Raw genomic sequence first — 24,891 nt, 5'->3', positions numbered from 1 at the left:
ATATGACTTTTCATGAACTACTTCTGCATAAAATATTCGACTGTTCCCTCATCTTGTGACAATATGAAATCCGCCAACGCCTCGCTTTGAATCCATCCAATTCGCCGTCTAATCTATAATGCGCATGCCATGATAAAAGAAGAAAAAAAAGGAAAATGAGAAAAGAATCAAGAAACGCCATCAAGTAGCAGGCTGGTAAACATCAGCAACAAACCGATCGCCCAACACCTCCCTAGCATCCCGACCCAACACCTCGCTCAAATTGTTCAAGAAATCATCAACGGCCCTCGGCCTAGCGCACGCAAACACGAGAGCGCCATCCTCGATGTTCTTGACCAGCTTCTCCCGGACACCAGCCTCGAGCATCGCATCCTGCGCCCTCCTCTTCTCCTTGTTACTCCCCGTCAACCTGAGGATATCGAGAATGCCCGCCTCGCTTGCTTCCTGCACCGCTTCGCGCACGAGGGACTCGTCGGCCGCCTTGAAGCCAGCGAAGAGGCTGATCGCGGGGCCCTTGGTGGACTTGTCGCCCGAGGACCGAAGACGCTGGAGACGGTTCTGCAGGAGTCCGCGGACGGGGGCCATGCCGGATCCCGTTGTGAACACGATCATCGGCTTGTCCTGGTTCTCGGCCATGGCCTGCAGGTGCGATGAAGGGCGGATCTTGCAGGTCGCGGCACCAAAGGTCTCGAAGCAGTTGAGGTACTTGTCCGAGAACTTGCCGTTGGGGTGGTGCTGCACCAAAAGATCCAGCGTATTTCCATTCTTTTGCTTCGTTCTCGAACCGTCAGAGGCAATGGAGTATTCCCTCGGCTGGATCGTCGGCATCGCGTTGCATAGCGCATCCAGCGTCACGGTCTGTCTCCAGTTGGCAGGAATCTGGTGGACCACATTCTCAATAGGAACCTTGGCCAACGTCTCCGGCTGGGGAAGAGACAGCCACTCTGCCCACTGTGTAGACTTGAAAGGCTGGTCCAAGTCGGCAAACCGCTGGAAGAACTCGCCTACGGTAGGCTCACCGGGAAGACTAAGCCGCTCTTCGGCCTGCACGCCGAGAGCGCCCAGGACGCGAGACACCTTGTTCTGGGAGTTTGGCGGCAGAATCCAGACGCTGCCCATGGTCGGGTACTCGCGATCGCCCAGGTCGAGGGTGACCCTCTTCATGCCGTCCGCGGCGGTGCCAAGGACAGGCTGTCCGACGACCTTTGCCTGAAACCACGGACGGGTGTCAAAGGGTCTAAGCTGGCGAGCGGTCCGCTGCACGTCACTCGTCTTGTTCTCTTCTTGTGGCGGGCTTGACTTTTGGAGCCCCGCGAGAACCTGATCGAAGAACTGGCCGAGGACGGACCACGGAGGGTTCTCTGTCGCGGTGTCGGCTTCGCGCATACCAATGAGTCTCTGGGCATCACCTTTGCTCAAAAGCTCCTCGATGTCCATGGCGGCCTGGTTGTAGGTATCGGCGTACTCGAGGGAGCCGTTTGCAAAGATGGCATACTGGCACGAGATGGCCTTGGGATTCCTCGCCAGCGCGTCGGCGAAGGCCTTGCCATTCTGTGGGATCTCACCGCGACCCGTCGTGCTGGCGACGATGACCAGCACGTCATCGGGCTCGACCATGGAGATGGGCAGGGCGTTGAGCGTGCACGGCACCACGACGGACCCCAACTTGGGGTTGATGTCGCACGCGTGCTGCAGCTGCGCGCACAGCCTCTTGCAAAGCTTGATCGCGACGTTGCCCGAGCTGCAGAATCCGATGTAGATCCTGCGCCCGGGCCCCCGGGGGCTTAACGGCGTCAGGGGCGTGGTGGGCCTGAAGGCCTGCTGCTGCTGTTGCTGCGAAGCCGGAGGAGGGATGGGGAGAAACGTCGACGGGGAGGAGGCGGTGCCGAAGGGGGAGACTGGCGTGACGGGCCTCGTGAGGGAGATGGAGGGCACCACGGGGATGGAGATGTTGAGCTTCGTGTCCGAGGCGTAGTGGTGAGAAGGCCGCGCCGCGGGGCGGGCCTGTCGTTGCCGGTGCCAGGCCTTGATGGGATCTTGGGCGTGGCGGCAGATCAAGGGCTTTGGTTGGTAGTTTGGTGAGCCGCCGCGGTGCCAGATGGGAATGATGGATCCTTGAGGCGGTGCCAGCCAGTACGGGTCAGAGGGGAGGCGGAAGCCGTTGTTCATGAGGTGCTCGTCATCGAACTGGGCGAATTGCTCGGCCGCGCCAAGGGAATCTGACATTCTGACACCAGCCTGAGCGAAAGACCAGTATGTGGCGTAGTTGAGCTCGAGCTGCGCGCGGGACTGGTTGGTAATGTTAGCAGACGCATCTCAGATGTAAGCAATATGGAAGAGATGCTTACCAGCACCGCCAGACGCTCGTAGTCGGGGAGGTCATCTACATCGCCATCGACCAAGCCGATCGCCTTGGCGACCTGCGGAAGCGCGTTGTAGCGGAAGGAATCTGCGAGGTTGCGAACACCGATCTCAGCGTCCATGAACCTGCGTTTGCTTTGTCAATGATGTAATTCTTGCACCTCAAAACAAGTTCAACTCACCATCCAATAAAGGGCGCAGCGGTGTACTGGACACCGCCGATACTGAAGCCAAGGCGGCTGAGTGCCGGCGCGGGAACCCAACGCAGGCCAAGGGTCTCGAGCTCAGGGTGCTTGGGATGGCGGATATGTACCAGAGGGAATGCGTCCTTGGGGAGCTCGGTGATGACGGGCTCTTCTCCCTCGGCCATGGTGACGAGGGGAAGCAGATCCCATTGTGAGCGGAAGCGCGGCGGTGTCCAGCCGAGCTCGATGATGGCGTTTGTGAGTTCCACGTTGGCGGGGTCTCCGAGGATTGTGCCGTTTGATTGTTGGTACTTGGCCGTGTTAGTCAATTGATCGGTTCTCATACTGGGAGGTAGAAAGACTTACCCCTGCAAAGGACAAGAGTTGTGAGTTCCAGATCATGGGACCGCGGCTGTCAATGTCTCTGGGAGGGAAGACAAAGACTGTCGGGTTGATTTCACCCGAGTTGTAGGCCACTCTCAAGTTCTCAATGAGAGTCTCGGCCATCTTTTTGCTTGTGCGAACATGTCTCAGGTCGCATAGCCTGCCAAAGACTATTAGTAAATGACTCGACATCACATCCGAATCTTTCTCATACCTCAAGTTGCTATACTCTGATCGCATGATGCACTTCCGAGCATGCTTCCAAGCCGTCCGAAGCCCGAACTCGAGTTCTTCAAAAGTCTGCGTCCAAAGGCCACCCACCAAGCCAACCGTTGCTGCCGGTGGCGCCTCCGATCCGCATTCGGACGCCGTTGTGAACTTGCCCTCTGTCGAGTTCTTTTGAATCTCCTGAAGGACCTCGTGTGCCCGGTGGTGAAGCTGCTCCGTGTCAATGAGACCGTCCTTGTACATTTGCTGGAGGAAGTCGAGCGCATCCTCGCGGACTTGGGCGTAGGACTGATTCCGGCCAACGCGCTCCTCGTCCATGTGCGTCATCCGACCGGACTGGCAAAACTTTGTCGTGCAGCCCGTCGAAGAGAGAGATGGATATTGTGAGCGGATGTTGGCGAACTCTTGTTCCGCTGAGATTTGCCGCGGCGGCTGGGCGAGCGTGCCTTGAAGGAATGGACACGCCATTTTGTCGTGTGTGAGTATGTGTGTAAGTATGTAAGTTGAGATTGGTAAGACAGGGATGTCGACCGGGGAAGTCGAATACTACTACTTCTTCTTTTCCCCAAGACTTTTGAGGGTACGGAACCCAAAAGAGGCTTAAAGTATAGAAGTGAGAATAAGGTATAGTGACTTTAGTGTGTCTGTAGATCGGTGGTATTCCAAGTGCGAGTCAGAGTGGAGTCTTTGAGTGAAAATTGGTGATGGCGGCATCGGCATCCAAGCGAATGACTAAGTTTAAGCGCCAGTTAAGTGGTTGTTGATGATCTTCCAGACGGGAAAGCCAAAAAAAGAGTGGACGAACCCTCCAACTTTATAACACTCCAATGTAAAACAAAGGGAATAAAGGACAATAGACTCCAGACCAAAGAAATCTTAGGACGACTTAGTGTTTTGGAGAGAGCTGAGCCCTGCCGTGGACGTCCATCTTCCTGATTTGGCTTTGCATCACCGTCTGATATTGGACACACTGGTTCCCCTTCCTTCTGGAGCAGCCACATGGGCCCGCTTCCCTCCAACAAGATGATTGCACATCAGTCAACCTCGTGCTCGAGGTAATACAATCAACCACCACCACTATGTGTTGAGGAGGGGTGGTACATGCTGTCTCAGGCAGGCTGGTGCAACTTGGGCTGAATCCATTGGCAAGGGCTGGTTGTCGAGAAATGTTATTCAGCCCCCGAATAAAGGGGCAAGCTGTATGGTTCCCAAAGCCACCGCAATGTCAACACTTGTTCGTTTACGAAGCATGGGGATTTTTGCACACGAGGCAGTAAACGGGCATTGGATTTTACGAAAGTGGGGGATGACGGCGATGAGAGCGTCCTAGCGCTGCCATTCCATCTGACATGCAGGGCAGTCCTCGGGACCGATATTGTTAGCTGGCCGACATGTTGTTGGTGAGGAGGAGGCTGAGCTGAGGAATCTCTCACTTCTCACTTACAACATGCACGGCCGTTTCTCGCCCAAGTTAACCTTTTCCCAGACAAACGGCTTCAATCGTCGATGAGGGGTCTGTCTCTCTCTGTCGGGTGTTTGGTCTGTGTTCTAACCCTCACTCTCTCTCTCTCTCTCTCTCCCAAAACCTCGGCCCAAGGACCAGTTACACGGTACCGATCCATCGGAGTACACAGACGTACGGCACCGATTGAGTCTTTATCTGTAGATCACGATCCGCGACATTATACGCAAGAAATGACACAAAGTTGGCTAATAAAAACAACTGACGGCTGACTGCAGCTTGCTTTCTGCGAATGATTGGCAACCACAGAGGCGCATTTGGGCGTAAGTCGGCAAACTCGAAGGAGTGTATCCTCCGGACCAACACTCAGCCGTGCTGAGTGAGGCGATTCACACCCACCAGTCGTGAAATGTCTCCCATTCGGCGATAGGCGCGGATGCATCACGAGACCATTGGGCCTCACCCGCCAAGTGTGCGTGTGTTCGCTAAGTGTGTGCGTGTTATGTGTGTGCCTGTCTCGTCTGTCATACGGCGTAATTAATTGCCAATTTCTCCGCGGCCGAATCTTGCACGCGCAACTCGCGTGGCTCGCCAACTCCATCGCATGAGACTCCTCAAGCCATGGCTGCCTTTCAAGACCTCAGCTGGGCCTGGACAGTCAGCCCATTTACCCCCCGTGATGGCTAATCCTGGCCTTCCATCGTTGAAACTAACGATTTCGAAATGTAACAGAAACCCTTTTGGAATGTTCTATCGAGCCCGTGACGTTGTCTCTGTTCGGATCCCGGGTTGCGAATTTCGTCCCCGGAGGCCACGAGGAGGCGATATATGAATGTGGGGATACAAGACTCCAAAGAATATAGTGAGGCGCTGATCTAGAAGGCCTCGAGGTGGACGAGGACGGGCTATCGAACGTGAATATCGCGTGGAGACCACGCCTTCTTGCCCTCATTTGCTCGTCTTCTTCGCAGCTGGAACCGAGGTGGCTGAGATTCGTGATCCAAGACAGGAGCAGGAAACGAGGCAAAACCTGAGTCCATCCTCCCCTTGTTCCTGAGGCGCTCGCCTCAACTTTTCAGCAGCGCCTTTTTGGAAGACCACATGGCAAATGAGTCAACACAACAATCTAAAAACGGGGCGCGTTTCGTGCGACGTTGCGAATTGTGGGATTTTCTAGAACAGAGTAAAGCTGCTTCCAATATCAACTCATTCGGTCGCGAAAGAAGTGTCTGTCGTTCTCTCTTTCTCCAACATGACATCAAATTTCGTGAAACCAAACTCGAGATGTCAAGGCGGTGGCACAGCATGGAGATGGGACCACCCCGCCCGGATGAGATCTGCAAGACCGAGCTTGACAGCAAGCAGACCCGGGTTTTCTTGCAGGGCAAATCCGCAGTCGGCGGGCCTTGAAATTCTACCTTCCGTATCTTGCTGGTGCTTCCAGGTTAACTGTATGGTGCTGTTGGGGCGTTTCGGCCGATGACCGGCGGTGCAGAAGAGGCTTCCGAAGCGGTGCGACATCGCCAAGGCTGGAATGAAGACCTTCCAGAGACGAATGACACTCGTCACGTCGTAGATGTGCAGCAAAGATGCTCAAGGTTCTTGGCTCTCAGCAGAAACCGAGGAAGTTCTCCATCATTGGTGTGATTTGGGTTGGACGCCAGCGAATTCAAAGTGGTACTACCGGCACATCTGTTTCTGTTAGTGGGATGGTTTCGCAGACTAGGGAGATCGACATGCGCGGACTGCTGACTAGCTTGCGCACGCCAAACAGTGTCTGCTTTGGCCATTGCTGGATCGCAAGCTATCTTGCTTTCACGTTGGTTGCGGTCGAGAGAAGAAATTGACGACGTAGAAGTCTTCAAAATGCTCCATGAGATGCAATCTGAGCAATGACGATGCGATGTGAAAACACGAAGACGGACGATAGAACTCTCGTCCAAAGTGGCTTGTGCGGCAACATTCTAGTTCGTCCTCGCGGATAACCCATACCATGGTTCGGCTCGACTGAATTTCACCGAGGGATCCAAAGTTTTGACGAAAAAAAGACGTGAGTTTGCAAGCCTGAGTCTACTTGTTCTATCCAAAATTCCCAATTTTTACTCTGTTCTCAGTTAGCGATGGGTCCTAACGAGTACCTGCAAAGATGAGACAGGTGATTCAAGCTACGAACCCATTTCGATCGTTCCGGGGGGCTTCGACGTGATGTCGTATGTGCAGCGGGCGACGCCGTCAACTTCGTTGATGATACGGGTCGAGATCTGAAGGATTCAAAGTCAGCAACCATAGTTAACGAAGAGGAGGAGGAGCTAGTCATACCCTCTTAAGGAGGTTGAAGTCGAACTCGTAAGGCTCCGCGGACATGAAGTCCAGAGTCTTAACAGCGCGGAGACTAAGAATGATTGTCAGTTGATTGATCGGGGGAGATGACCAAGGAGACAAGCAAGCAAGGTTGCCAGCAGGAGGCGCTTTAGTGATGGCGCTTACATGATAATGTAGCCGTAAACCTAGGACAGTTAGTCGTCTGCTTTATCCACATATCGGAAGGGAGGGACATACTCTGGCATCACCTTGAACTCCAACAGCTGCAAAGACATCATTCGTTAGCAAAGAAACGCGGCCGGTGTGACGGATTTTGAACACCAAAAAGTCTGGCAACGTACCCTTGTTGGAGTCCACAGCAGCATATGCTTGGGACATCTACAAAATGGTAAGCGACTATCCCAGGAAAATCAAAGGGCTGACACTCACCTCATTGTAGATTCCGGCTTCCTTGATCATAGAAATGAAGATGTTGTCGGCAGCACGGGCAATGGCGACTCTCTCGGGTGTCACCTCTCCAATAATGCGGATGGCAATCTGACTGGTGTTAGACTAGCTACGTGTTGGACGGCTGGCGATCTGGTACTTACACCGGGGCCGGGGAACGGGTGACGCATGACCAGATCTTGGTGGATGCCCAACTGTCTGCCGAACTCTCTAACCTCATCCTTGAACTATTTGCGGGAGTCAGTATGTGACGTAGAAAATACTCTAAGCGAGAGCGAAAATGCAGTGAAAGTGCGACGCAGTTTGTTGTCGGCCAAATAGACACAACCCCGCTTTGAGTACATGTCCTACTGTCATCCGAGTGTGACAGATCACAGGATGAGGACGGAAGAGAATTTGGGGAAACAAACCAATTCTCTGAGGGGCTCGATGAGTTTGAGCTGCAAGAAAGTCAGCTAGAGTAAACAGAGGACAGGAATTGGAAGCGGTGTGGTCTAGCGACCAGGGAAGCGGAAGACCTCCTTCCCGTAAACACTCCAGCCGCTTCAGAAGAATCTTTACCTTCATCTTCTCCGGAAGTCCGCCGGTGTTGTGGTGAGATTTGATAGTCGCACTGGGTCCCTTGAAGGAGAGGGACTCGATAAGATCGGGGTAAAGTGTGCCCTGGAGGAACCAAGTGATGGGTCCGGCATTCTCGGTGTTCTCGGCCTCCTTCTCCAATCTAAGGGCCTCCTTCTCGAAAAGGTCGATGAAGGTTGCGCCGATGCTGCTACCGTATTAGAGAGGTCAATACATGTAATCAAGTGTACTGACATCTTGCGCTTCTTCTCGGGCTCGGTGACACCCTTCAGGCGGCCAAGGAACAACTCAGCTCCGTCAGCGACGGTGAGATTAATGCCAAGGTGCTTCTCAAGAGTCTCCTTGACCTGCTCACACTCGTTAAGACGCATGACGCCTATCACAATGAACTCAGTATACCGTTTTGCGCTGATTGTGGTGCTGGAGTGCTTACCGTTGTCGACGAGGATGGCGTGGAAGCGGTCGCCTGATGAAAGATTAGTCTCCCCCTGAGCTTCTTGGATGAGCATCTAGTCATACCAATAGCTTCCTTCATAAGCTTGGCGGCGACAGTGGAATCGACACCTCCAGAGACAGCGCCGATGACCTGTGCCTTGTCGCCGACAAGGTGTCTGATGCGGATGATCTCCTTCTGAATGAAGTCTTCCATCACCCAGTTGGGTCTGGCGCCACTGATATCAACGGCGAAGTTCTTCAGGATCTCACTACCGCGAGGTGTCTAAGTTGCTATGTCAGTGTGCGTTCGTGTCATCAAAACTGTGCGGACGGCGTCTGAGCCGGCGGTCCTCCATAATAATCAATGGCCCCATAACGGGCGCCATGCTGATCGCCGGAATATGATCGCCGGAATATGATCGCCGTATTCGGCGAGGAAAATGCCTCCGTACTAAGGGGGTTTTCGGAAGTTATTCAACTTACGTGCTCCTATGCAAAGTTAGTCGTATTTCTACAAAGGTTCAGGGGAATTAATAGGACTAACCAGCTCAGGGTGGAATTGGACGCCTGCAGGATTCAGAGTATCAAGTCAGCCATAGTCCAAAGCGTAGAGACGATGATAACTGATAGAACGAGATGGCGTGGATTCGCCAGACTGCATAACGTTGGATTTTGATCGGGATCGACATACCGTAAATTGGCTTGGTCTGGTGGGCGATTCCGGCATACTCAGAGTTTGCCGTGCTTGCAACGACGGTGAATCCTTCGGGAAGAGCCACCAACTGCATTGATTTCAGAAAAACTGCTTCGGAACGTCCAAATGCTCTCTACCCAGGCTGATTTACCTTGTCGAAGTGACTCATGTATGCTACCGTGAAAGTCAGCATTGGGCAACAGCGTATGAGGGGACTTCTGAAATGTTTGGAAGCTCACCTTGCATTGTCTCTCCCAGACTAGCGAAGAGGCGATCGGTGTGGGAGTTGCCGGAGTTGAGGATAGTGACATCGGCGTGACCGTACTCTGCACAATGGACAGGTCAGAGTGACTATTCTATAATCCAACTTGATCCCCCAAGAGTGACTGACCTCGGGCCTCTCCGCGGGCCACGTTCTTGGAGTTGATTCTCCAGGCGAGTTCCTGCACATAATTAGCCGGCTATTCGTCTCGATAGAATGTACCGCCGGAGTCTTGGTGTAAGACGAGAAAGCGTCCTCGTGCAGTCGAAAGCAAGGGGGATATATCGGATCGAGAATTACCTGGCAACCGTAGCTGCACACATCGATGAGTACATGATTCCGCTACGAAGGTGTTGGCTAACATACCAGATACCCAAAATGGGAACGCCGAGATCAAAGATCGCGGGGTCGACGTCTTTACAGTATCAGAAAGAGCTCTACTCTACTTGCTGAAGAGGTTTCCTTACGAGGAGAGTCCTGGTCGTAGACGGACGAGGGGCCGCCAGACAACACGATACCCTTGGGCTTGAAAGGAAGATCGGCCAGCTTGGTTGTGCAGGGCAGCATCTCAGCGTAGACCTTGAGGGATCTCAGGCGACGGAGGATGAGATGGCTGGTCTGGGAACCAAAGTCGAGAACGAGGATGGTCTAGAACGCAGTTTGTCAGTTATCTGAAATGAACATGACTTTTGCAGCACCAAAGAAGTTTGACTGTGTCGACATCATTGGCGCTTGGTGACTCGTTTATTGCGGTTGTGTGGAGAATCGAGAGTTCGAGTGGAAGAGTTCGGTAGGCGCGAGCTGTGTGCCAAAGCTCGTCGCGTGCCCGAGTATACGAGTTCTAGTATTGAGGAAGTTCTGCGCGGTCGGTTGACCGCTGCTTTTCGACTCATCTGATATGACTCCCACTAGGCCCTTAAGCTGTGTTGCATTCGCGCACGCAGCAGTAGTCGTGATCCAAGACTGTCGCAGGGTATTTCGATTCGCGATGTCGACTCAATGCAGATATTCACGTGCATAGAAGAGTTCGGGAGGTCGGTTTCGAGGATTCCAGCACTTTTTCGAGGTACTGGCTGGTCGTGTCGGTGATCGCGATGTGTTGTGGGCAGCGGGTTCCACATAGTCAAAGTTCCTGGGGGTCGTATTGGGGGGCATTGATGAGGGCGAAGGGAGTAGACGTACGTCAAACATGTTGTGAGGCGCCTCGGCCTCGGCTTCAATAGCGCTCGCCATCTTGAAGTGCTTGCTTGCTTGCTGGAAAAGGAGAATATGCGTGTTGTTGGCGGTCGTGTTTTGCGGCGAGAAGAAAAAAACGAAGGCGGAGGAGAAAAAAGTTTTGGTAAGAGTCAATCAATCGCCCGGCGCGGCACACCTGCGCATGGCGGGGGCGGGGCACTTTCTGTCCCTTATCTTATCGCTCCAGGGGTCCACCTCAGCCACCTTACAGCTCCAGCCACTCACTCACTCTACCTGACCTATCAAGGTGGTGTTCGGTGTCAATGAATTCAAGCAGTTGAAGAAGCTGAGATGTTATATCTTTGTAGATTTATTTCTTGTGATATTTTCTTCAAACGAATCAAGGCAGTATTATAAAGCTCAAGTAACAGACCTCCAGATGTAGTGAAATGAATCGTCATTTTCAGATGCCTCAGGGCAGGTACGATCAAGGGCACTGGACTGAGCCCAATTCAGCAAGGATGATGTCATTCATCGCTCCAGTGACATGGCCAAACCCGCCGAAATTTGAGGTTTCTCTCAAAGACATGAGCACTGCGTCTCATACATATAGGTGTCAAGATATTTGAGATCAGTCCAAAATGTATGAGATATACGCTGTGAGTACATCCTACCTGGGGCGGTTGAGCCCTTACTCCTGACTGACAGATCCAGGCCGGGGCTGCGGCGGCGTTCACAGTAGACTGTCTCGTCTACCCTCTGGACACCATCAAGACCAGATATCAGAGCCAAGACTTTGTCAAGACGTATGCCTCGACATCAGGAAGCAAAGCGCCCCTCTTCCGGGGCCTCTACCAGGGCATTGGGAGTGTGGTGCTAGCCACATTACCGGCAGGTTAGTACACCAAGTCTCCCATACATTCTCGCGCATCATGGCGAGATACGATATGAACGGTACTGATAAGCTTGTAAACTTGCCAGCCGGGATATTCTTCGCCACGTATGAAAGCATGAAGAAAACCATCTCCGGCACTGATTTGCTCCCTCAGCCGTTTGTGCATGCCTCAGCCTCGGCCATTGCAGAGATGGGCTCATGCCTTGTCCTCGCACCAGCAGAAGTCATCAAACAAAATGCGCAAATGTTACGGAAGCAAGACAACAGTAGCGACAGTACCAGGCGATCAACTTCCCTCGAGGCCCTGCGACGAGTCACAAGTTCCGGGGCGCAGAGGCGTCTCTTCTCCGGCTACACAGCCCTTGTCGCGCGCAACCTCCCTTTTACCGCGATTCAATTCCCCATCTTTGAGCATGTGCGAAAAACAGTCTGGACCTCTCGGTCGCAAGGGAGGGCAGAGGGCAATGAGCAAGGCCTCGTAGAAACAGCCGTAGTCACGGGGACCAGCGCGGGCGCAGCGGGCGCGTTTGCGGCCTTCATCACTACGCCGAGCGACGTCGTCAAGACGCGGATGATGCTGAGCGCGGGAGAAGCCGGCGATAACAGCCACAGCAATTCGTCGCCTTCACATGTTGAAAAATCGGCGAGTCCTAGGTCGAAGCCGAAGCGCGGCAGCTTAGAGGTGACGCGGGACGTGTATCGACGACACGGCGTGCGCGGATTGTTCCGCGGTGGAGGTTTGCGTGCCGTGTGGACGGCCGTCGGCAGCGGTCTCTACCTAGGCACGTACGAAATGTCAAAGGTATGGCTCACTCGGGGTAAGGACGAATCGGAAGTTGTCGGAGGGCTGTAAGAACGGGCGGAAGAGAAGCAGCAGAAAACGTGCATATGTGAGATTAGCAGGGTGCATTTGGAGAGATAACAACCGGCGGTGACGACGGCAGGAACCTAAGAAAGTTTGCTGTAAGTGTATCTCTCCGGATACGTGTATCTATAGAATTAGGTTCCTGTTATCAGCATCAACTTAGCAAAGGCGGCAATGATACGAGATGCATAGAGTTACGGCGTGCCAAATCGTCTGGTCGTTGTTGAAAGTCGCAAATATGGTATAGACAAAGTGAAGCGACGGGAGTGATTGAGGAAGACATAAGAGTCTCCGAAACACGGCCTGAACATTGACACCCGACCACCTCATTGACAATCCAATGTTGCCGCATTGTTGGGGTGGATATTTACCCGCCAGTGCGTTGATGCCGGGATACGCCAGCCTGCCGATGCAAGAAGTTGTCGGCCAATAGTTTCGGTGTGATAGAGCACAAGTTGCAACTCTGCCGGCCCCTAAAAAGTCAGAATGCAGAGATGAAGGCAAAAAGGTAGGCACCGCGGCACCTTGAGGGCTCCCACAAGCTTTTGCTTCTTTTCCTCCATTTACCATACCTCGACCAACGTTGCCAAACCATCCCATCCACCTCACCCTCACCCTTTTTGTTAGCCCTACGGCTAGACGTTTTGGGCCCAGTGTAGCGTCAGTGAAGAATGCGGGGGAACTCGCTGCTCCAACTCGTCGTTTGGGCTTCTAAAGCAATACCACCGCCAGAACCAAATCCAGCCAGGCTTGGCCATCCGTTCTTTTCTCCATAGACGGGCGAGCCATCCTTTGTCGTTGACCCCGAGTCTTTCTGGTGAGTTTCTGGCCCCAAATTCCTATGTGTATGCCCATCACTCCATGTTTTCCCCTTCTTTGGTGCTCTTGTTGCGTTTCTGCTTTGACAATTAGCAAACGTAACTCAAGTGTCCCGTACTTTTGTGTAACTCAACTCCCTTACCGTTTTTCTCCAAAGGATCGTGCCAATAAAATTAAAAGTCTAAAAAAAAAACCGAGTCCAAGTCTGAAGAGGCGCATTGCACATCATATCCAAAATTACACACGTCTCTGGCATCAGAACCACATCCGATTGCGCAATCCCTCCAAAACTGGTCGCTCCTTTGCGCCCATCGGTACCGTCCGTACTCCGTACCGAACCGCACCATCCATGGCTGTCCCATGCTTGCATGCTTCCCCCCTACTGCATAGCATGCAAACGTCCGGCGAAATTCTTTTTTTTCTTCCTCTTCTCTTTTTGAGATGATCCATATCTTGGACTAGCCCGCCGTGCCCGCCTGGCTGCCCACCCGGGTCGCAGATTTGCTACCTAGGCAAAGTCCAGTCCCATGCAGAAGCCCAGAAAAAGGGGTCCCTAACTCCCTGAGCATGGTTGAGGGATGAACACCGCTTCTTTGACCGGCACACCGGGTTGGTCAGCTGCACTTGACTCGCACCGAGTGGCTCGACGGTGTGTAAGGTGTTAGTCGCTCCCGACCCACCTGGGCTTGGGTTAGGCAATCCCGTGTCGAAAAGACGTTTCCTCGACGCCCCCTGCCCGACACGTCTCTGACTCTGGATGGTGTGCTGTGCTGTGCTGTTCTTATATTTCAGACTCGACGCCCATTTTCGTCCTTTCGTCTTTTTGGTTTTCAGATGTTTGTCGTCTTTCTGTCCCAGATAACGAAACACCAAAACGTAGCCTCAACTTGTGCTGAGCCGAGTCTGCCCCTTACACCACTCGCTCGTTGCTCTTCACCCACATCATTTCTCGGTAATTCCTTCAAGCGCCCTCTGGGATACCTTGATCCAACAGCTCAAAGCCACCCGGGCTCTTCATTCCAGCACAATCACAGAGGCATTGCTCCGGATCATCATCATGACTGCCGTTGTGACCACGGCCCCATTGGGCGTCGACCTTCTGGCCCAAAGCATCAAGGAGAATACAGCCATCAACATAGCTGAGGTCGACATCAACAACACGGACAGATTCCTCGTCCACTCTCCCTACACAGAACCAGAGCACTTGCTAGATCTCGAGACCCTGGATGATGAAAACGCCCTCCTCGCCAGGGCGTTGTCTCAGATGGAGTGCCTCCGCGCGGACTACGCCACGGCCGGCTACGTTGAATCCTTCAATTGGGACCAAGTTCTCGGCGAGCTCAAGCGCCTCGTCCAATTCACTGGGAAAACATTCAAGGAAACTTCCTTTTACATTGTGGTATTCCGCTCGACGATCCCGCCATCAACAATCTATGAAGATCTCGGCGTTTTGGACAAGGCCGCGCATGCCGAAGCCAACCAATTCGGGGGTTTCTTGAAGTAAGAGAAATGACGAGGAAATAGAGACAAAGAAGGACAAGAGACTAACTCGCCCGCAGATATTGGTTCGGAAGTCCCGACTCAGAAGGAAGAAATTTGGCAACGTGCGTCTGGCGGTCGAGACCAGATGCCGTCAAAGCCGGCCACGGTCAGGCTCATCGTCGAGCAAGTCGTGCGACAGCGTCCATGTACTCGTTCTGGAAGATTGATCGACACCGCCTCATCGTTCGTGACGGGGCCGAAAGCTGGGAGATTGTCGATTGGGTTGACTGAGAGCACCCTCTTTCAGACGGATGGGCGGGTAAAAAAAAAAGTGACTATTTGTGGCGTTTGGTGATTGTGAGAAAATGTCGCAATCGGACTGGTCAATGAGCAATGAGACACCACAAACAGAGCGTATAGTACGCGGCATAAAAGGGTATGACATGGGCGCACTCGAATACTTTAGCATTATACAGCCAAGAAACCATTGGCTTTTCCTCCATAGATAGCGTAATAGACAAACGCATAGATCCAACGCGCCGTACCTATCCCACCTTACACTTGCATCCAAGTGATGATCCTGTTGCAAATCATTCTGGCTGATGAGCGAAAGACGAGGGGATGGCGAATACTGAAGCAGGTGAGAGAGCTCGGACTTCCAGAGGTGCTGAATCACGGCTGTAATGTATCATTTTCATTTTATCGACATGTACAACCCGACATGGGCACAAAACACCCCCCGAGTGATATCGCAAAATGATGCTCAGGAGCAGGAGAGTCGAATGGGCCAGGTTATGAAGAGGAAGATGGAAGGAGGAAAGCGCAGGACGACGAGATGAGACGACGTTGAATTTAAACTCGACTTGAGTGCTTTCGGCGTGGGGGCAATGAGTGGGATGCCCTCCCATTCAGGACGTGGCGTGTGGAATCTGTTACGGATCACCGTGGGAGAGAAAGACGGCGGTGTGGGTCTGTCCACGGCCGGTCCGGAGGGGGTGGGCTTTACGAGGCTTGAGGGGGTGAACATATCACATGACCTTTTCTCCCGTGAACTCTGCCGCCTGACACCGCCCGACAGCCCACAATCCCTCCCACAATTCGTTGTAGCGAAAAGTTCGATATTTCGCAACACGACGAGACGACTGCCGCCCCTCTCCTCGAATTCCGACCGCCAAGTTAACGCGACACCAACGATCCCGCAGCCGCAGACTCAATACCAGGCCACCGAATTTTTGAAGCTGCACGAATCTTTCTCCGATCGTATCGCAAATATGGGTGACGTTATCAAGGATGTGCCGCTCACGGCGGTCCGCGTTGAGGCCCTTGTGAGTCCTGCCCGAATTCTGCCCCACCTCTCCTCACATTGGGGCTTCATGCTGCAGTGCAGTCATGATGGAAGGATATATGGTACAGGATGTGTAATATCGCTAACCTCAGGCGTGTCTCTAGGTGGTGATGAAAATCGTCAAGCATGGCTCCGCGACCTTCCCCACGACCGCCACCGGTTCCATCGTCGGCATGGACGCCGACGGTCTCCTCGAGATCACAAACACCTTCCAGTTCCCCACGGTCGACGTCGCAAGCACCGACAGCCACCAAAACAGCCACCAGAACGATGCCTCAGCCCTCGCTGCCGCCGCTCCCCGCCAGAAGGCCAACATTGTCTACCAGAACGACATGATCAAGCACCTGAAGGAGGTCAACGTCGACGCTAACAACGTCGGCTGGTACACCAGCGCTGCCATGGGCAACTTTGTCAACCTTAGCTTCATCGAGAACCAGTACCACTACCAGAAAGACAACGAGCGGACAGTCGCCCTCGTCCACGACGTCAGCCGCAGCTCCCAGGGCTCCCTGAGCCTGCGCGCTTTCAAGCTCACCCCGGCGTTCATGGCGGCATACAAGGAGGGCAAGTTCACGACTGAGAGGTATGTTGGACTGTGTTATGAATGAAGATTTGGAAACCGACTGGGATGCTGACATTTCTCATTATAGCCTGAAAGCCTCCAAGCTCACCTTCAAGGACATTCTCGCCGAGCTCCCCGTCGAGATTCACAACACCCACCTTCTGACCTCGTTCCTGCACCAGCTTCCCGGCCTCCCCGAGCAGGACAAGATCGAGTCGCCCAACTCTTTGTCGGATCTGCGCGACGACCCCCTCAAGCAGCAGCTCCACCCCTCGGTCGAGAACCTCGACCTCTCGATAGACCCCTTCCTCGAGAAGACGTGCGACCTCCTGCTCGAGAGCATCGAGTCCCACTACACCGACCTCAACAACTTCCAGTTCTACCAGCGCCAGCTCGGCCGCGAGCAGGCCAAGATCACGCAGTGGCAGACCAAGCGCAAGGCGGAGAACGCGGCGCGCGCGGCGGCCAAGCAGGCGCCGCTGCCCGAGGACGAGTGGCAGAGGCTGTTCAAGCTGCCTCAGGAGCCCAGCCGGTTGGAGGGCATGTTGAACGCGAAGCAGGTGGAGCAGTACAGCAAGCAGGTGGACGGATTCACGGCCAACATCAGCGCCAAGATGTTTGCCGTCAGGGAGAACCTGCTGCCCAAGCGGGCTTAGATGGACGCTTAAGGCAGGCTTGGGTCATCATTGCGCGGCTCCGTGGATGTGGACGGACAAGAACCAAAACGGGAAGGCCAGCGAGAGACGAAGAAAGGGGAGTGCAGTGCAGAGGAGGAGAGCAGAGTCGAGGCGAGGGCAGACACAAAAAGGAGAGGAATTACCTTAGAGAACAGGTGTTCTGGGAATGATGAATGATCTAGGGCAGCGGATCAAAGCATTCGAAACGGCGTTACGGTAATTAGTCCCAGGCAGTGTGTACTGAGTCGATATTCGATGTCTTTTCTTGCATTCCAGAGCGACGGGCTTTCCTCCCTGGGCCACGACGTATTCGGGCCTACCACGGTCTACGGCCGACGTCGAGTGAAGCCTTGCGAGTAAAGGGTATCTTGAAGCCGCGAGGCTGTCAAAAGACGAAGCTGTTGTGGTATGGACATTGTGTATCAGCGGTTCGGGGCTGTCATTCTACCTGGGAGATGATACGTCCGGGCACACGAGTCAAAGATAACACGGCCAAGTAGTGGGTTATCGACTGCGTCCATCAGCGGTAACATCAAGTTGTATGTGGCCCAGCGGTGAGGTGCTACCTAGCTAGATTTGCACGCGGATACTCGTCCGTAAAGCAGAAGATGAAATCAAGCACATTGAACAGCAAAGATGAAGCATCCGCGTATGTCTCCGGACAAGTCGGCTTCAGACGCCTCGTCCCAAATACCACCCCCAGTATCGTCCATAAACCATGCTATATACTAGCGACAGAGTGTACTCATTGGTCCTTATTAGCTTTGACAGCCCTGTCTTGCATGATTCGTCTGGTCCCGTTGAGGATACTGCCCAAAGTCAGTCTACTCGAGAGGGAGAGGTCCTGAAGTGAGGTACGTGGTGCGTTTGTGTTCCCCGAGGGCGATGGTTGGTGGGGCACAAATCGAGGGGGTTCACGCTCAAAAGGGACTAGCGCAAGAAAACGGTAAAACAAGGGGAAACAAAAAGAGGTCGACCTCTCAGATTGAGTCTCGGCGGCACGCCTGGCGCGGCGCGGGCGGGCACAAGCGGCTGGCCCTGAAGCTGTTGCTGGCCAGATGGAAAAAAAAACTTGAATGTCAATGAGGGGCACATTTCCGTATTTTTCTGAGGTGCCCGTCTTCTCCCCATCAGGGTAGGTACCTGCTCCCTATCAGATCTGCATGTACCTTCGCCGCCCACCTCAAGCCGATTGAGCGAGGCCAATGTATCTTTTCCCACTGAATTCACTCACATTGGCAGTATTTTTTCTAATTACCCGACCTAACCTTACCTTACCTAAGCTACCTTACATGCTTACCTCCGAGCAGGTCGGGCCCGGCCTACGGGCTGCTCTGAGCTTCCGCAGTTGTGTTTCCGAGTGGTAACGTAATAAGGGCCTTCCTTGGACTGAGGTGAGGTGAGCTACCGGTACCAGAGGTACCTACTCAAGGGACCTACCTAGGTAGAGCTTACATTCCAGAGCTTGCTCCCTTAGGTCTAGCCCTCCCTTTCCCTTCCATGTGCGCCGCTGTTTGTGGCTTATCAAAAATGGGAGCTTCGAATGGAACTTGGAAGGGAAGGGTAGGGGGAAATGCAAAACGCCAATTGAACGACGTTGGATGAGACAGGAGTCGGTGTCTTGGGCCAGACAATAACTGACACCTCAGCCAGTACCTCAGCCAGTGACAGCAGACCGGAGAGAAAAGTCTGGCAGAAAAAAAGAACCAAAAAAAAAAGTACCGGGGAATGGAAGCCGAGCTATCTGATTCGTATCCGTACCTTAGCTACGGCATGGTAGGGTAGGTACATTGCCCCTCCTCTTTTGCCTCCTTTCACCGCATGGAAATGGTCTGAGAGGAGCTCAAAAGGGAAGTGTTCTGGGGCCCTTGAGAAAGTCTGATTGTCAGATATGTGACGGAGGGAATGTACATCTGTTGCATTGTTGGACCCGAGTTATGGCGAGGGATAGCAGCAGTCAGTACCTTAGGTGTCGGAGCTATCATCAGCCGAGGGGCATGTCCGTCTTTTCCACCTCAGTACCTGGTGTAGTTGGGTTGTGAACAGCACTGATGGACAGATAGCATGTACTTCTTGCTATCGTCTTGTATCAGCTCCAAAGTCTCGCGGAGCCATGACCAGCAGACTGAGCATCGGTGACCAGTAGAGCAGCATGGTGTGTCCACTGATGAGGACGAGGTGCCCAGACAACGACCAGACACTGGCAAAACCCCACCCCGCCTGCCACACCTCGAGACTTCAGTCAATTGGAAGGCACGGCGTGGGTGAGGAGGAAAGAGCATTGGATCGAATTGTGAAGTTTTTTGCCCCGCCTCAGGCTTCAGGTGGGCTGCTGGCCTGCTGCAAAGGCAGGAAGTCCCCGTCCCCCAGTCACTTTTTTACCCCTCCTTCCCACCACTGGCCACCTGCGGATACCTCAGTCTGAACTTGTGAACTTGTGAAGTAGGTACGGAGATCATGTAGAGACAAGTACCTTTTTTCTTTCTAGTCACCGTACCTTACGCCGCGCTTCGCCGACACACAGCAACACCAAGAAGGCAAAAAAAGGCAAGAAGGAGGTACTTTTTGTTGACACAGCAGGAGCAGCAGAGATTTCTCACCTACCCAAGGTACCTTACCTCAGGGCAGTCTGGATTCCCGACATCTCATCCCTCGCATCCCGCATCCCTCCCACTTCTGGCACTCCCACTCAGGCACTCACACACCGCCCTGCCTTCCTGCCGTCCCTGTCCGTGTCTGAACCCCTCCAAAGTCCAAAAGCCTTTTTTTTTACTTCTTCTACCTGCCCTCCCCCCGCCAACTACCTTTTGAATCTTCTCCTCCTGCTCTCCTTCTTCATCCTCTCTTCTTCTCTTCTTCCTCCTCTATACCCCTTTCCTCCTCCCCAAACCACCTTTTACCATCACCATAAACTTCACAATGGCTGCCCCCGCCAACAAGTTCAAGGTCGCTGACCTGTCCCTTGCCGCCTTCGGCCGCAAGGAGATCGAGCTCGCCGAGAACGAGATGCCCGGTCTTATGCAGACTCGCGCCAAGTACGCTGCCGACCAGCCTCTCAAGGGTGCCCGTATCGCCGGTTGCTTGCACATGACCATCCAGACCGCTGTCCTCATCGAGACCCTCACTGCTCTTGGTGCTGAGGTTACCTGGACTTCCTGCAACATCTTCTCCACCCAGGACCACGCCGCTGCTGCCATTGCCGCTGCCGGTGTCCCCGTCTTCGCCTGGAAGGGTGAGACCGAGGAGGAGTACAACTGGTGCTTGGAGCAGCAGCTGTCCGCCTTCAAGGATGGCCAGAAGCTCAACCTTATCCTCGACGATGGTGGTGATCTGACCCACCTCGTCCACGAGAAGTACCCCGAGATGCTCAAGGGCTGCTACGGTGTCTCTGAGGAGACCACCACCGGTGTCCACCACCTCTACAAGATGCTCAAGGACGGCAAGCTCCTTGTGCCCTCCATCAACGTCAACGACTCCGTCACCAAGTCCAAGTTCGACAACCTGTACGGCTGCCGCGAGTCCCTCATTGACGGAATCAAGCGTGCTACCGACGTCATGGTTGCCGGCAAGGTCGCCGTCGTCGCTGGATTCGGTGATGTCGGCAAGGGCTGCGCCCAGGCTCTGCACACCATGGGTGCTCGTGTCATTGTCACCGAGATTGACCCCATCAACGCCCTCCAGGCCGCCATGGCCGGCTACGAGGTCACCACCATGGAGAAGGCCGCTCCCCGCGGTCAGATCTTCGTCACCACCACTGGTTGCCGTGACATCCTGACTGGCGCTCACTTCGACGTCATGCCCAACGACGCCATTGTCTGCAGTACGTTCATTCCCCTTGTTATCTGTTTCTTCTCCAGTCCAGTTGACTAACCCCCTCCCTCCAGACATTGGTCACTTCGACATCGAGATCGACGTCGCCTGGCTCAAGGCCAACGCCCAGAGCGTCCAGAACATCAAGCCCCAGGTCGACCGCTTCCTGATGAAGAACGGCCGCCACATCATCCTCCTTGCCGAGGGTCGTCTGGTCAACCTTGGCTGTGCCACCGGTCACTCCTCCTTCGTCATGTCCTGCTCCTTCACCAACCAGGTTCTTGCCCAGATTATGCTGTACAAGTCCGGTGACGCCGCCTGGGGCCAGAAGTACGTCGAGTTCGCCAAGGCTGGCAAGCTCGATGTTGGTGTCTACGTCCTCCCCAAGGTCCTTGACGAGGAGGTCGCCAGACTCCACCTGTCCCACGTCAACGTTGAGCTCACCGAGCTCACCAAGACCCAGGCCGAATACCTCAGCATCACCGTTGAGGGTCCCTACAAGAGCGGCATCTACCGCTACTAAGCGGCTTCCTCTTTGTATCGTCCAATCTTTTAGCGACTGGATTTCTTCAACATTCCGACTAATGACTTCAACGAGCGTACACCATAACATTTGGCAATGTGTGTTCTCAACAGCATGACTTGCATGACACATCTGGGAAGGGAATCTCGGCTGGGGGCGGTTACGGGCTGGAAACTCAAAAAGCTTGGGGGGCCTGGCTGCGAGATTTTTCAACAAAAAAAAAGGCGTTGGCTTGTGAATAGTGATTCCCCAGACCATGGCATCTGTATTTTGCTTTCTTCGGCCCGACTCTTGGGGAGCGGGAAAAAATAAGGGACTCAACCCCCGGACATGGGATTAGGGGTTATGGGTAGACAACTCGACGACTAGGGCCCGTCAACCGTGGTCCGCATAGATGAATATATGCGTCTTTCGAGCAACAACTTTGATTGTGCCTATCGATTTGTGCCCTCGTACTCTCAGCTCTTGCCACGTTCATATCTAGACATTCGCTGCGTAGAACTGCATGCTGAGTGCAAGTTTGCCCTCAATTCTTACCGCACCCACTAGTTACGCCCCGAAACTTAGACAAGTGCGCCTTGGTAAATGCGCACAAAACACTTGACTTGGACCTGGTACCACAATAAGGGCTCGGGAATACCATCTGTCTCAATCCCTCAGCAAGAGCTCGTCTAGAAATGTTTGCTTTAACTTCCGTTCTATAGACCATAGGTCAGCATATGTAGTCGGGAATCCGGTGGTCTCGCACAGGGACTCGCCCTTCTTCGGTACGTATACCATGTAGTATACATCCATGAGGCACAATGCAACTTGGGTGAGTTACTTATTCTAACCCAGACACTGGGGATGTTATTGTAGAATATGTTCCAAGCTGATGTCTATCCAACAACAAGGCAGTCTTTTCCTAGGCTATACGTGTTTTGGACTACATGTCTCGTGTTGCCTCCAATTACATGGGCAGCCTCATTTTCGCTACTTTTCTACTATCTTCAGGAACAAAACCTCTACCAGAGACCGTTTACTACCTCCTTTCTCGTCCGCCACCCCTCTAACCAACAAGCCCCTTTTGCTCAATAACAACACTATCCAGCTTCTCCTCCGTCACCGCCCTCCTTACATTTCCAATAGCCCACTTCTCCATCTTGACGCTTGTCTCGAGCGTCCAGGTGCCCATGTGCGGGACAATCAGCACGTTGGGGTTGGCGAGAAGGCCGGGGTGGACCTCGGGCTCGTTCTCAAAGACGTCGAGACCCGCGCTGGCGACTTTTCCGGAATCGAGCGCCGCGACGAGCGCGGCTTCGTCGATGACGGCGCCGCGGGCCGTGTTTACTACCACCACGCCGGGTTTCATGAGGTCGAATTGCGGGGTTGAGATTATGTGGCGGGTGTGGGCCTTTTCTTGTCAGTGGTGATGAAGAGGAAAATTGCCCCCCGGGGGGGGGGGGGAGGGGTTACGTACGTTTAGAGGCAGGTTGAGAGAAATCACATCACTCTCCCGCAACAACGTCTCGAAATCAACATAACTGGCACCACACTCCTCCTCCAAATGGCCCTCGAGCCTCGTACGGTTGAAATACCGCACCTCCATGCCAAACGCCCTTGCCTTCTTGGCCATGTTGCGCCCGATGCCGCCCATACCGAGGATGCCTAGGACTTTGCCTTGGGGATCGCGGCCTAGCGGGGGAGGGGGTTGACCTTTCCACTTCCCATCGCGGATGGAGAGGATGGAGGCGTTGAGGTTGCGGAGGGCGCCGAGGATGAGGAAGATTGCAATGTCTGCTGTTGCGTCGTCGACTGCGGTGGGTGTGTTTGAGACGAGGATGGGGTTGGGGGAGCGGGATGTGCAGGCTGGGATGTCGATTTGGTCGTAGCCGGCGCCTTGGTGTTGTTTAGCATGTGGTGTCTGATCTACTGCTACTACTGAGGGATTCGTGATGGGAAATGCGTCATGTCGGGCGTGTTCTGAGCGTGTGAGATGGAAGAAGAGGAGGGAGGCTCACCATTGTGACAGATGAAGCCTACGCTGGAGGGAAGAGCGGCGACGAGCTCGGCATCGATGCGGCCGGTGATGTGGACGCTTGCAAAAGTGCGGTAGATTGCCTTTACGCCGTCGAGGGCGCCGGACTTGCACTCCTCGAGGAACTCGGCGCGATTGGTGGCCTTTGGCTTGATGATTTGGGCGACGTCAGCGAGGGAGGCCCAGGTGTCGTGGGCGCTTTTGGGTTGTGTTTGTTAGCTTTGGTTTGGTGCGTCTGATTGAGATGAGGAAGGGTGATGTAGGGGTTGAAGTGGGAGGATGTGAATACGAGGCTGAAGGTTGGTTCGGGAGCATGAGACGACAATCGTCCGAATGGAAGACGAAGGAAGACGTACTGCTCGATTTGGCCCAGTTGGAGGGCTATAGGCTTTGACATGATTGCGGTAATTGAAGCAATTGGCTTGAAATCGACTTTTCTTGAGAAGTGTTTGTCCTTTGATGGAATTGCAAACTTGAATATGGGAAATATTGGTTAGCTCCAGATAATCACGTCCATCCCATCACGTCGCTTTCTTCACAAGCCAAAGATCTTCTGGAAATCAAGAGATATTGTGCTGGCGCTTGACCTAAGAGGACAACTCACTAGACTAGTCAACCTGACTTGTGATGGTGAAGTATGAGGTTAGAGTAAGTTTCGTCACCTCGCCGAGTTGATGCCGCGAAGTCGGAGTTGAGATATAGCGGCGCGGGGTGGCTTTCCCATTGGGAAGTCGACTCAATTGGGAAAGTGGGGGTTGATCAGCGGGGTTGAGCTCAATTGGTCGCCCAAACTCGTTCTCTTCCAACAATCTCGCCAACAAGTCGTGCTCGGGAGGACTGAAGACGGTTGAGGTGATTCATATCTCTACTGAGAATTCTGATACGAGTTTGCAGGTCCCTACTCACAGGGATATCCAACAGTTTAGAGAATGTGTCTCTACAGGGCGTGAAAGGGCGTGAAAGGCACCCCACCGGACCTGGCATCTTATCTCAGCCCCGAGTCGAGGGCCGTGTCATAAGGTACGCTCCAATTTCTTCGGGGAGAAGACCGAGTAGCTTCTGTGCAAGCATTGGCAGTCCTCAAATGAGTCAGCTTCTTCCATGGACGTGATCAAATTGAGAGGCTCTCGACACTTTCTAACTGTTTGTAGGATCTAGTTGGACAAATTCAGCCAGCGGCCTGTTTCCTGGATTGCGTATATTGAGATGGATAGGCCAACGTCATCTGAGCGTGATAGAGCCAGAAGAATAGAGATGGCTATCAAAAGAGAGAGGGATGGCTTCGAGTCAAACAACCGGTGATTCTCATGAGTCGTATGAAATTATCCCGGAAGACACTGTAGCTCTGAGCTGCAGGGAAG

General features: G+C 53.6%; 8 protein-coding genes across 8 annotated transcripts; 4 read left to right on the top strand and 4 right to left on the bottom strand.

The window, feature by feature from the left end:
* Positions 1–180: 180 nt before the first annotated feature.
* On the bottom strand, positions 181–3,626 carry CTAM01_05517 (nitric oxide synthase; the record flags this gene model as incomplete). Its single annotated transcript, XM_060521547.1, has 5 exons — positions 181–2,289; positions 2,349–2,487; positions 2,544–2,857; positions 2,913–3,090; positions 3,145–3,626. 5 exons carry the CDS (start codon positions 3,624–3,626, stop codon positions 181–183), a joined length of 3,222 nt encoding a protein of 1,073 aa, XP_060383761.1.
* A 1,531-nt stretch (positions 3,627–5,157) lies between these two features.
* On the bottom strand, positions 5,158–5,572 carry CTAM01_05516 (uncharacterized protein; the record flags this gene model as incomplete). Its single annotated transcript, XM_060521546.1, has 2 exons — positions 5,158–5,270; positions 5,335–5,572. 2 exons carry the CDS (start codon positions 5,570–5,572, stop codon positions 5,158–5,160), a joined length of 351 nt encoding a protein of 116 aa, XP_060383760.1.
* A 1,213-nt stretch (positions 5,573–6,785) lies between these two features.
* CTAM01_05515 (GMP synthase domain-containing protein) lies at positions 6,786–10,592 on the bottom strand (the record flags this gene model as incomplete). Its single annotated transcript, XM_060521545.1, has 22 exons — positions 6,786–6,881; positions 6,940–7,012; positions 7,108–7,127; positions 7,180–7,205; positions 7,284–7,320; positions 7,372–7,479; positions 7,533–7,616; positions 7,800–7,829; positions 7,951–8,155; positions 8,203–8,344; positions 8,402–8,434; positions 8,488–8,686; positions 8,887–8,892; positions 8,948–8,970; positions 9,095–9,185; positions 9,249–9,271; positions 9,337–9,423; positions 9,489–9,540; positions 9,582–9,672; positions 9,726–9,774; positions 9,827–10,007; positions 10,542–10,592. The coding sequence occupies 22 exons, from the start codon at positions 10,590–10,592 to the stop codon at positions 6,786–6,788; spliced, it is 1,707 nt and encodes a 568-aa protein (XP_060383759.1).
* A 584-nt stretch (positions 10,593–11,176) lies between these two features.
* Positions 11,177–12,283, top strand: CTAM01_05514 (uncharacterized protein; the record flags this gene model as incomplete). The annotated part of the gene is made up of 3 exons (XM_060521544.1): positions 11,177–11,194; positions 11,250–11,430; positions 11,517–12,283. The coding sequence occupies 3 exons, from the start codon at positions 11,177–11,179 to the stop codon at positions 12,281–12,283; spliced, it is 966 nt and encodes a 321-aa protein (XP_060383758.1).
* Positions 12,284–14,171: 1,888 nt separating this feature from the next.
* CTAM01_05513 (uncharacterized protein) lies at positions 14,172–14,887 on the top strand (the record flags this gene model as incomplete). Its single annotated transcript, XM_060521543.1, has 2 exons — positions 14,172–14,614; positions 14,674–14,887. 2 exons carry the CDS (start codon positions 14,172–14,174, stop codon positions 14,885–14,887), a joined length of 657 nt encoding a protein of 218 aa, XP_060383757.1.
* A 980-nt stretch (positions 14,888–15,867) lies between these two features.
* CTAM01_05512 (Mov34/MPN/PAD-1 family protein) lies at positions 15,868–17,159 on the top strand (the record flags this gene model as incomplete). Its single annotated transcript, XM_060521542.1, has 3 exons — positions 15,868–15,921; positions 16,046–16,524; positions 16,592–17,159. The coding sequence occupies 3 exons, from the start codon at positions 15,868–15,870 to the stop codon at positions 17,157–17,159; spliced, it is 1,101 nt and encodes a 366-aa protein (XP_060383756.1).
* Positions 17,160–20,099: 2,940 nt separating this feature from the next.
* Positions 20,100–21,513, top strand: CTAM01_05511 (adenosylhomocysteinase; the record flags this gene model as incomplete). Its single annotated transcript, XM_060521541.1, has 2 exons — positions 20,100–21,000; positions 21,065–21,513. 2 exons carry the CDS (start codon positions 20,100–20,102, stop codon positions 21,511–21,513), a joined length of 1,350 nt encoding a protein of 449 aa, XP_060383755.1.
* A 1,048-nt stretch (positions 21,514–22,561) lies between these two features.
* CTAM01_05510 (D-isomer specific 2-hydroxyacid dehydrogenase) lies at positions 22,562–23,927 on the bottom strand (the record flags this gene model as incomplete). The annotated part of the gene is made up of 4 exons (XM_060521540.1): positions 22,562–22,906; positions 22,973–23,391; positions 23,514–23,728; positions 23,887–23,927. 4 exons carry the CDS (start codon positions 23,925–23,927, stop codon positions 22,562–22,564), a joined length of 1,020 nt encoding a protein of 339 aa, XP_060383754.1.
* Between the last annotated feature and the right edge of the window lie 964 nt (positions 23,928–24,891).

This window comes from Colletotrichum tamarilloi, assembly GCF_030869305.1.
Source record: "Colletotrichum tamarilloi strain Tom-12 chromosome Unknown Scaffold_14.1, whole genome shotgun sequence".
Classification (NCBI taxonomy): domain Eukaryota; kingdom Fungi; phylum Ascomycota; class Sordariomycetes; order Glomerellales; family Glomerellaceae; genus Colletotrichum; species Colletotrichum tamarilloi.
This window is presented reverse-complemented; position numbering and strand designations above follow the sequence as displayed.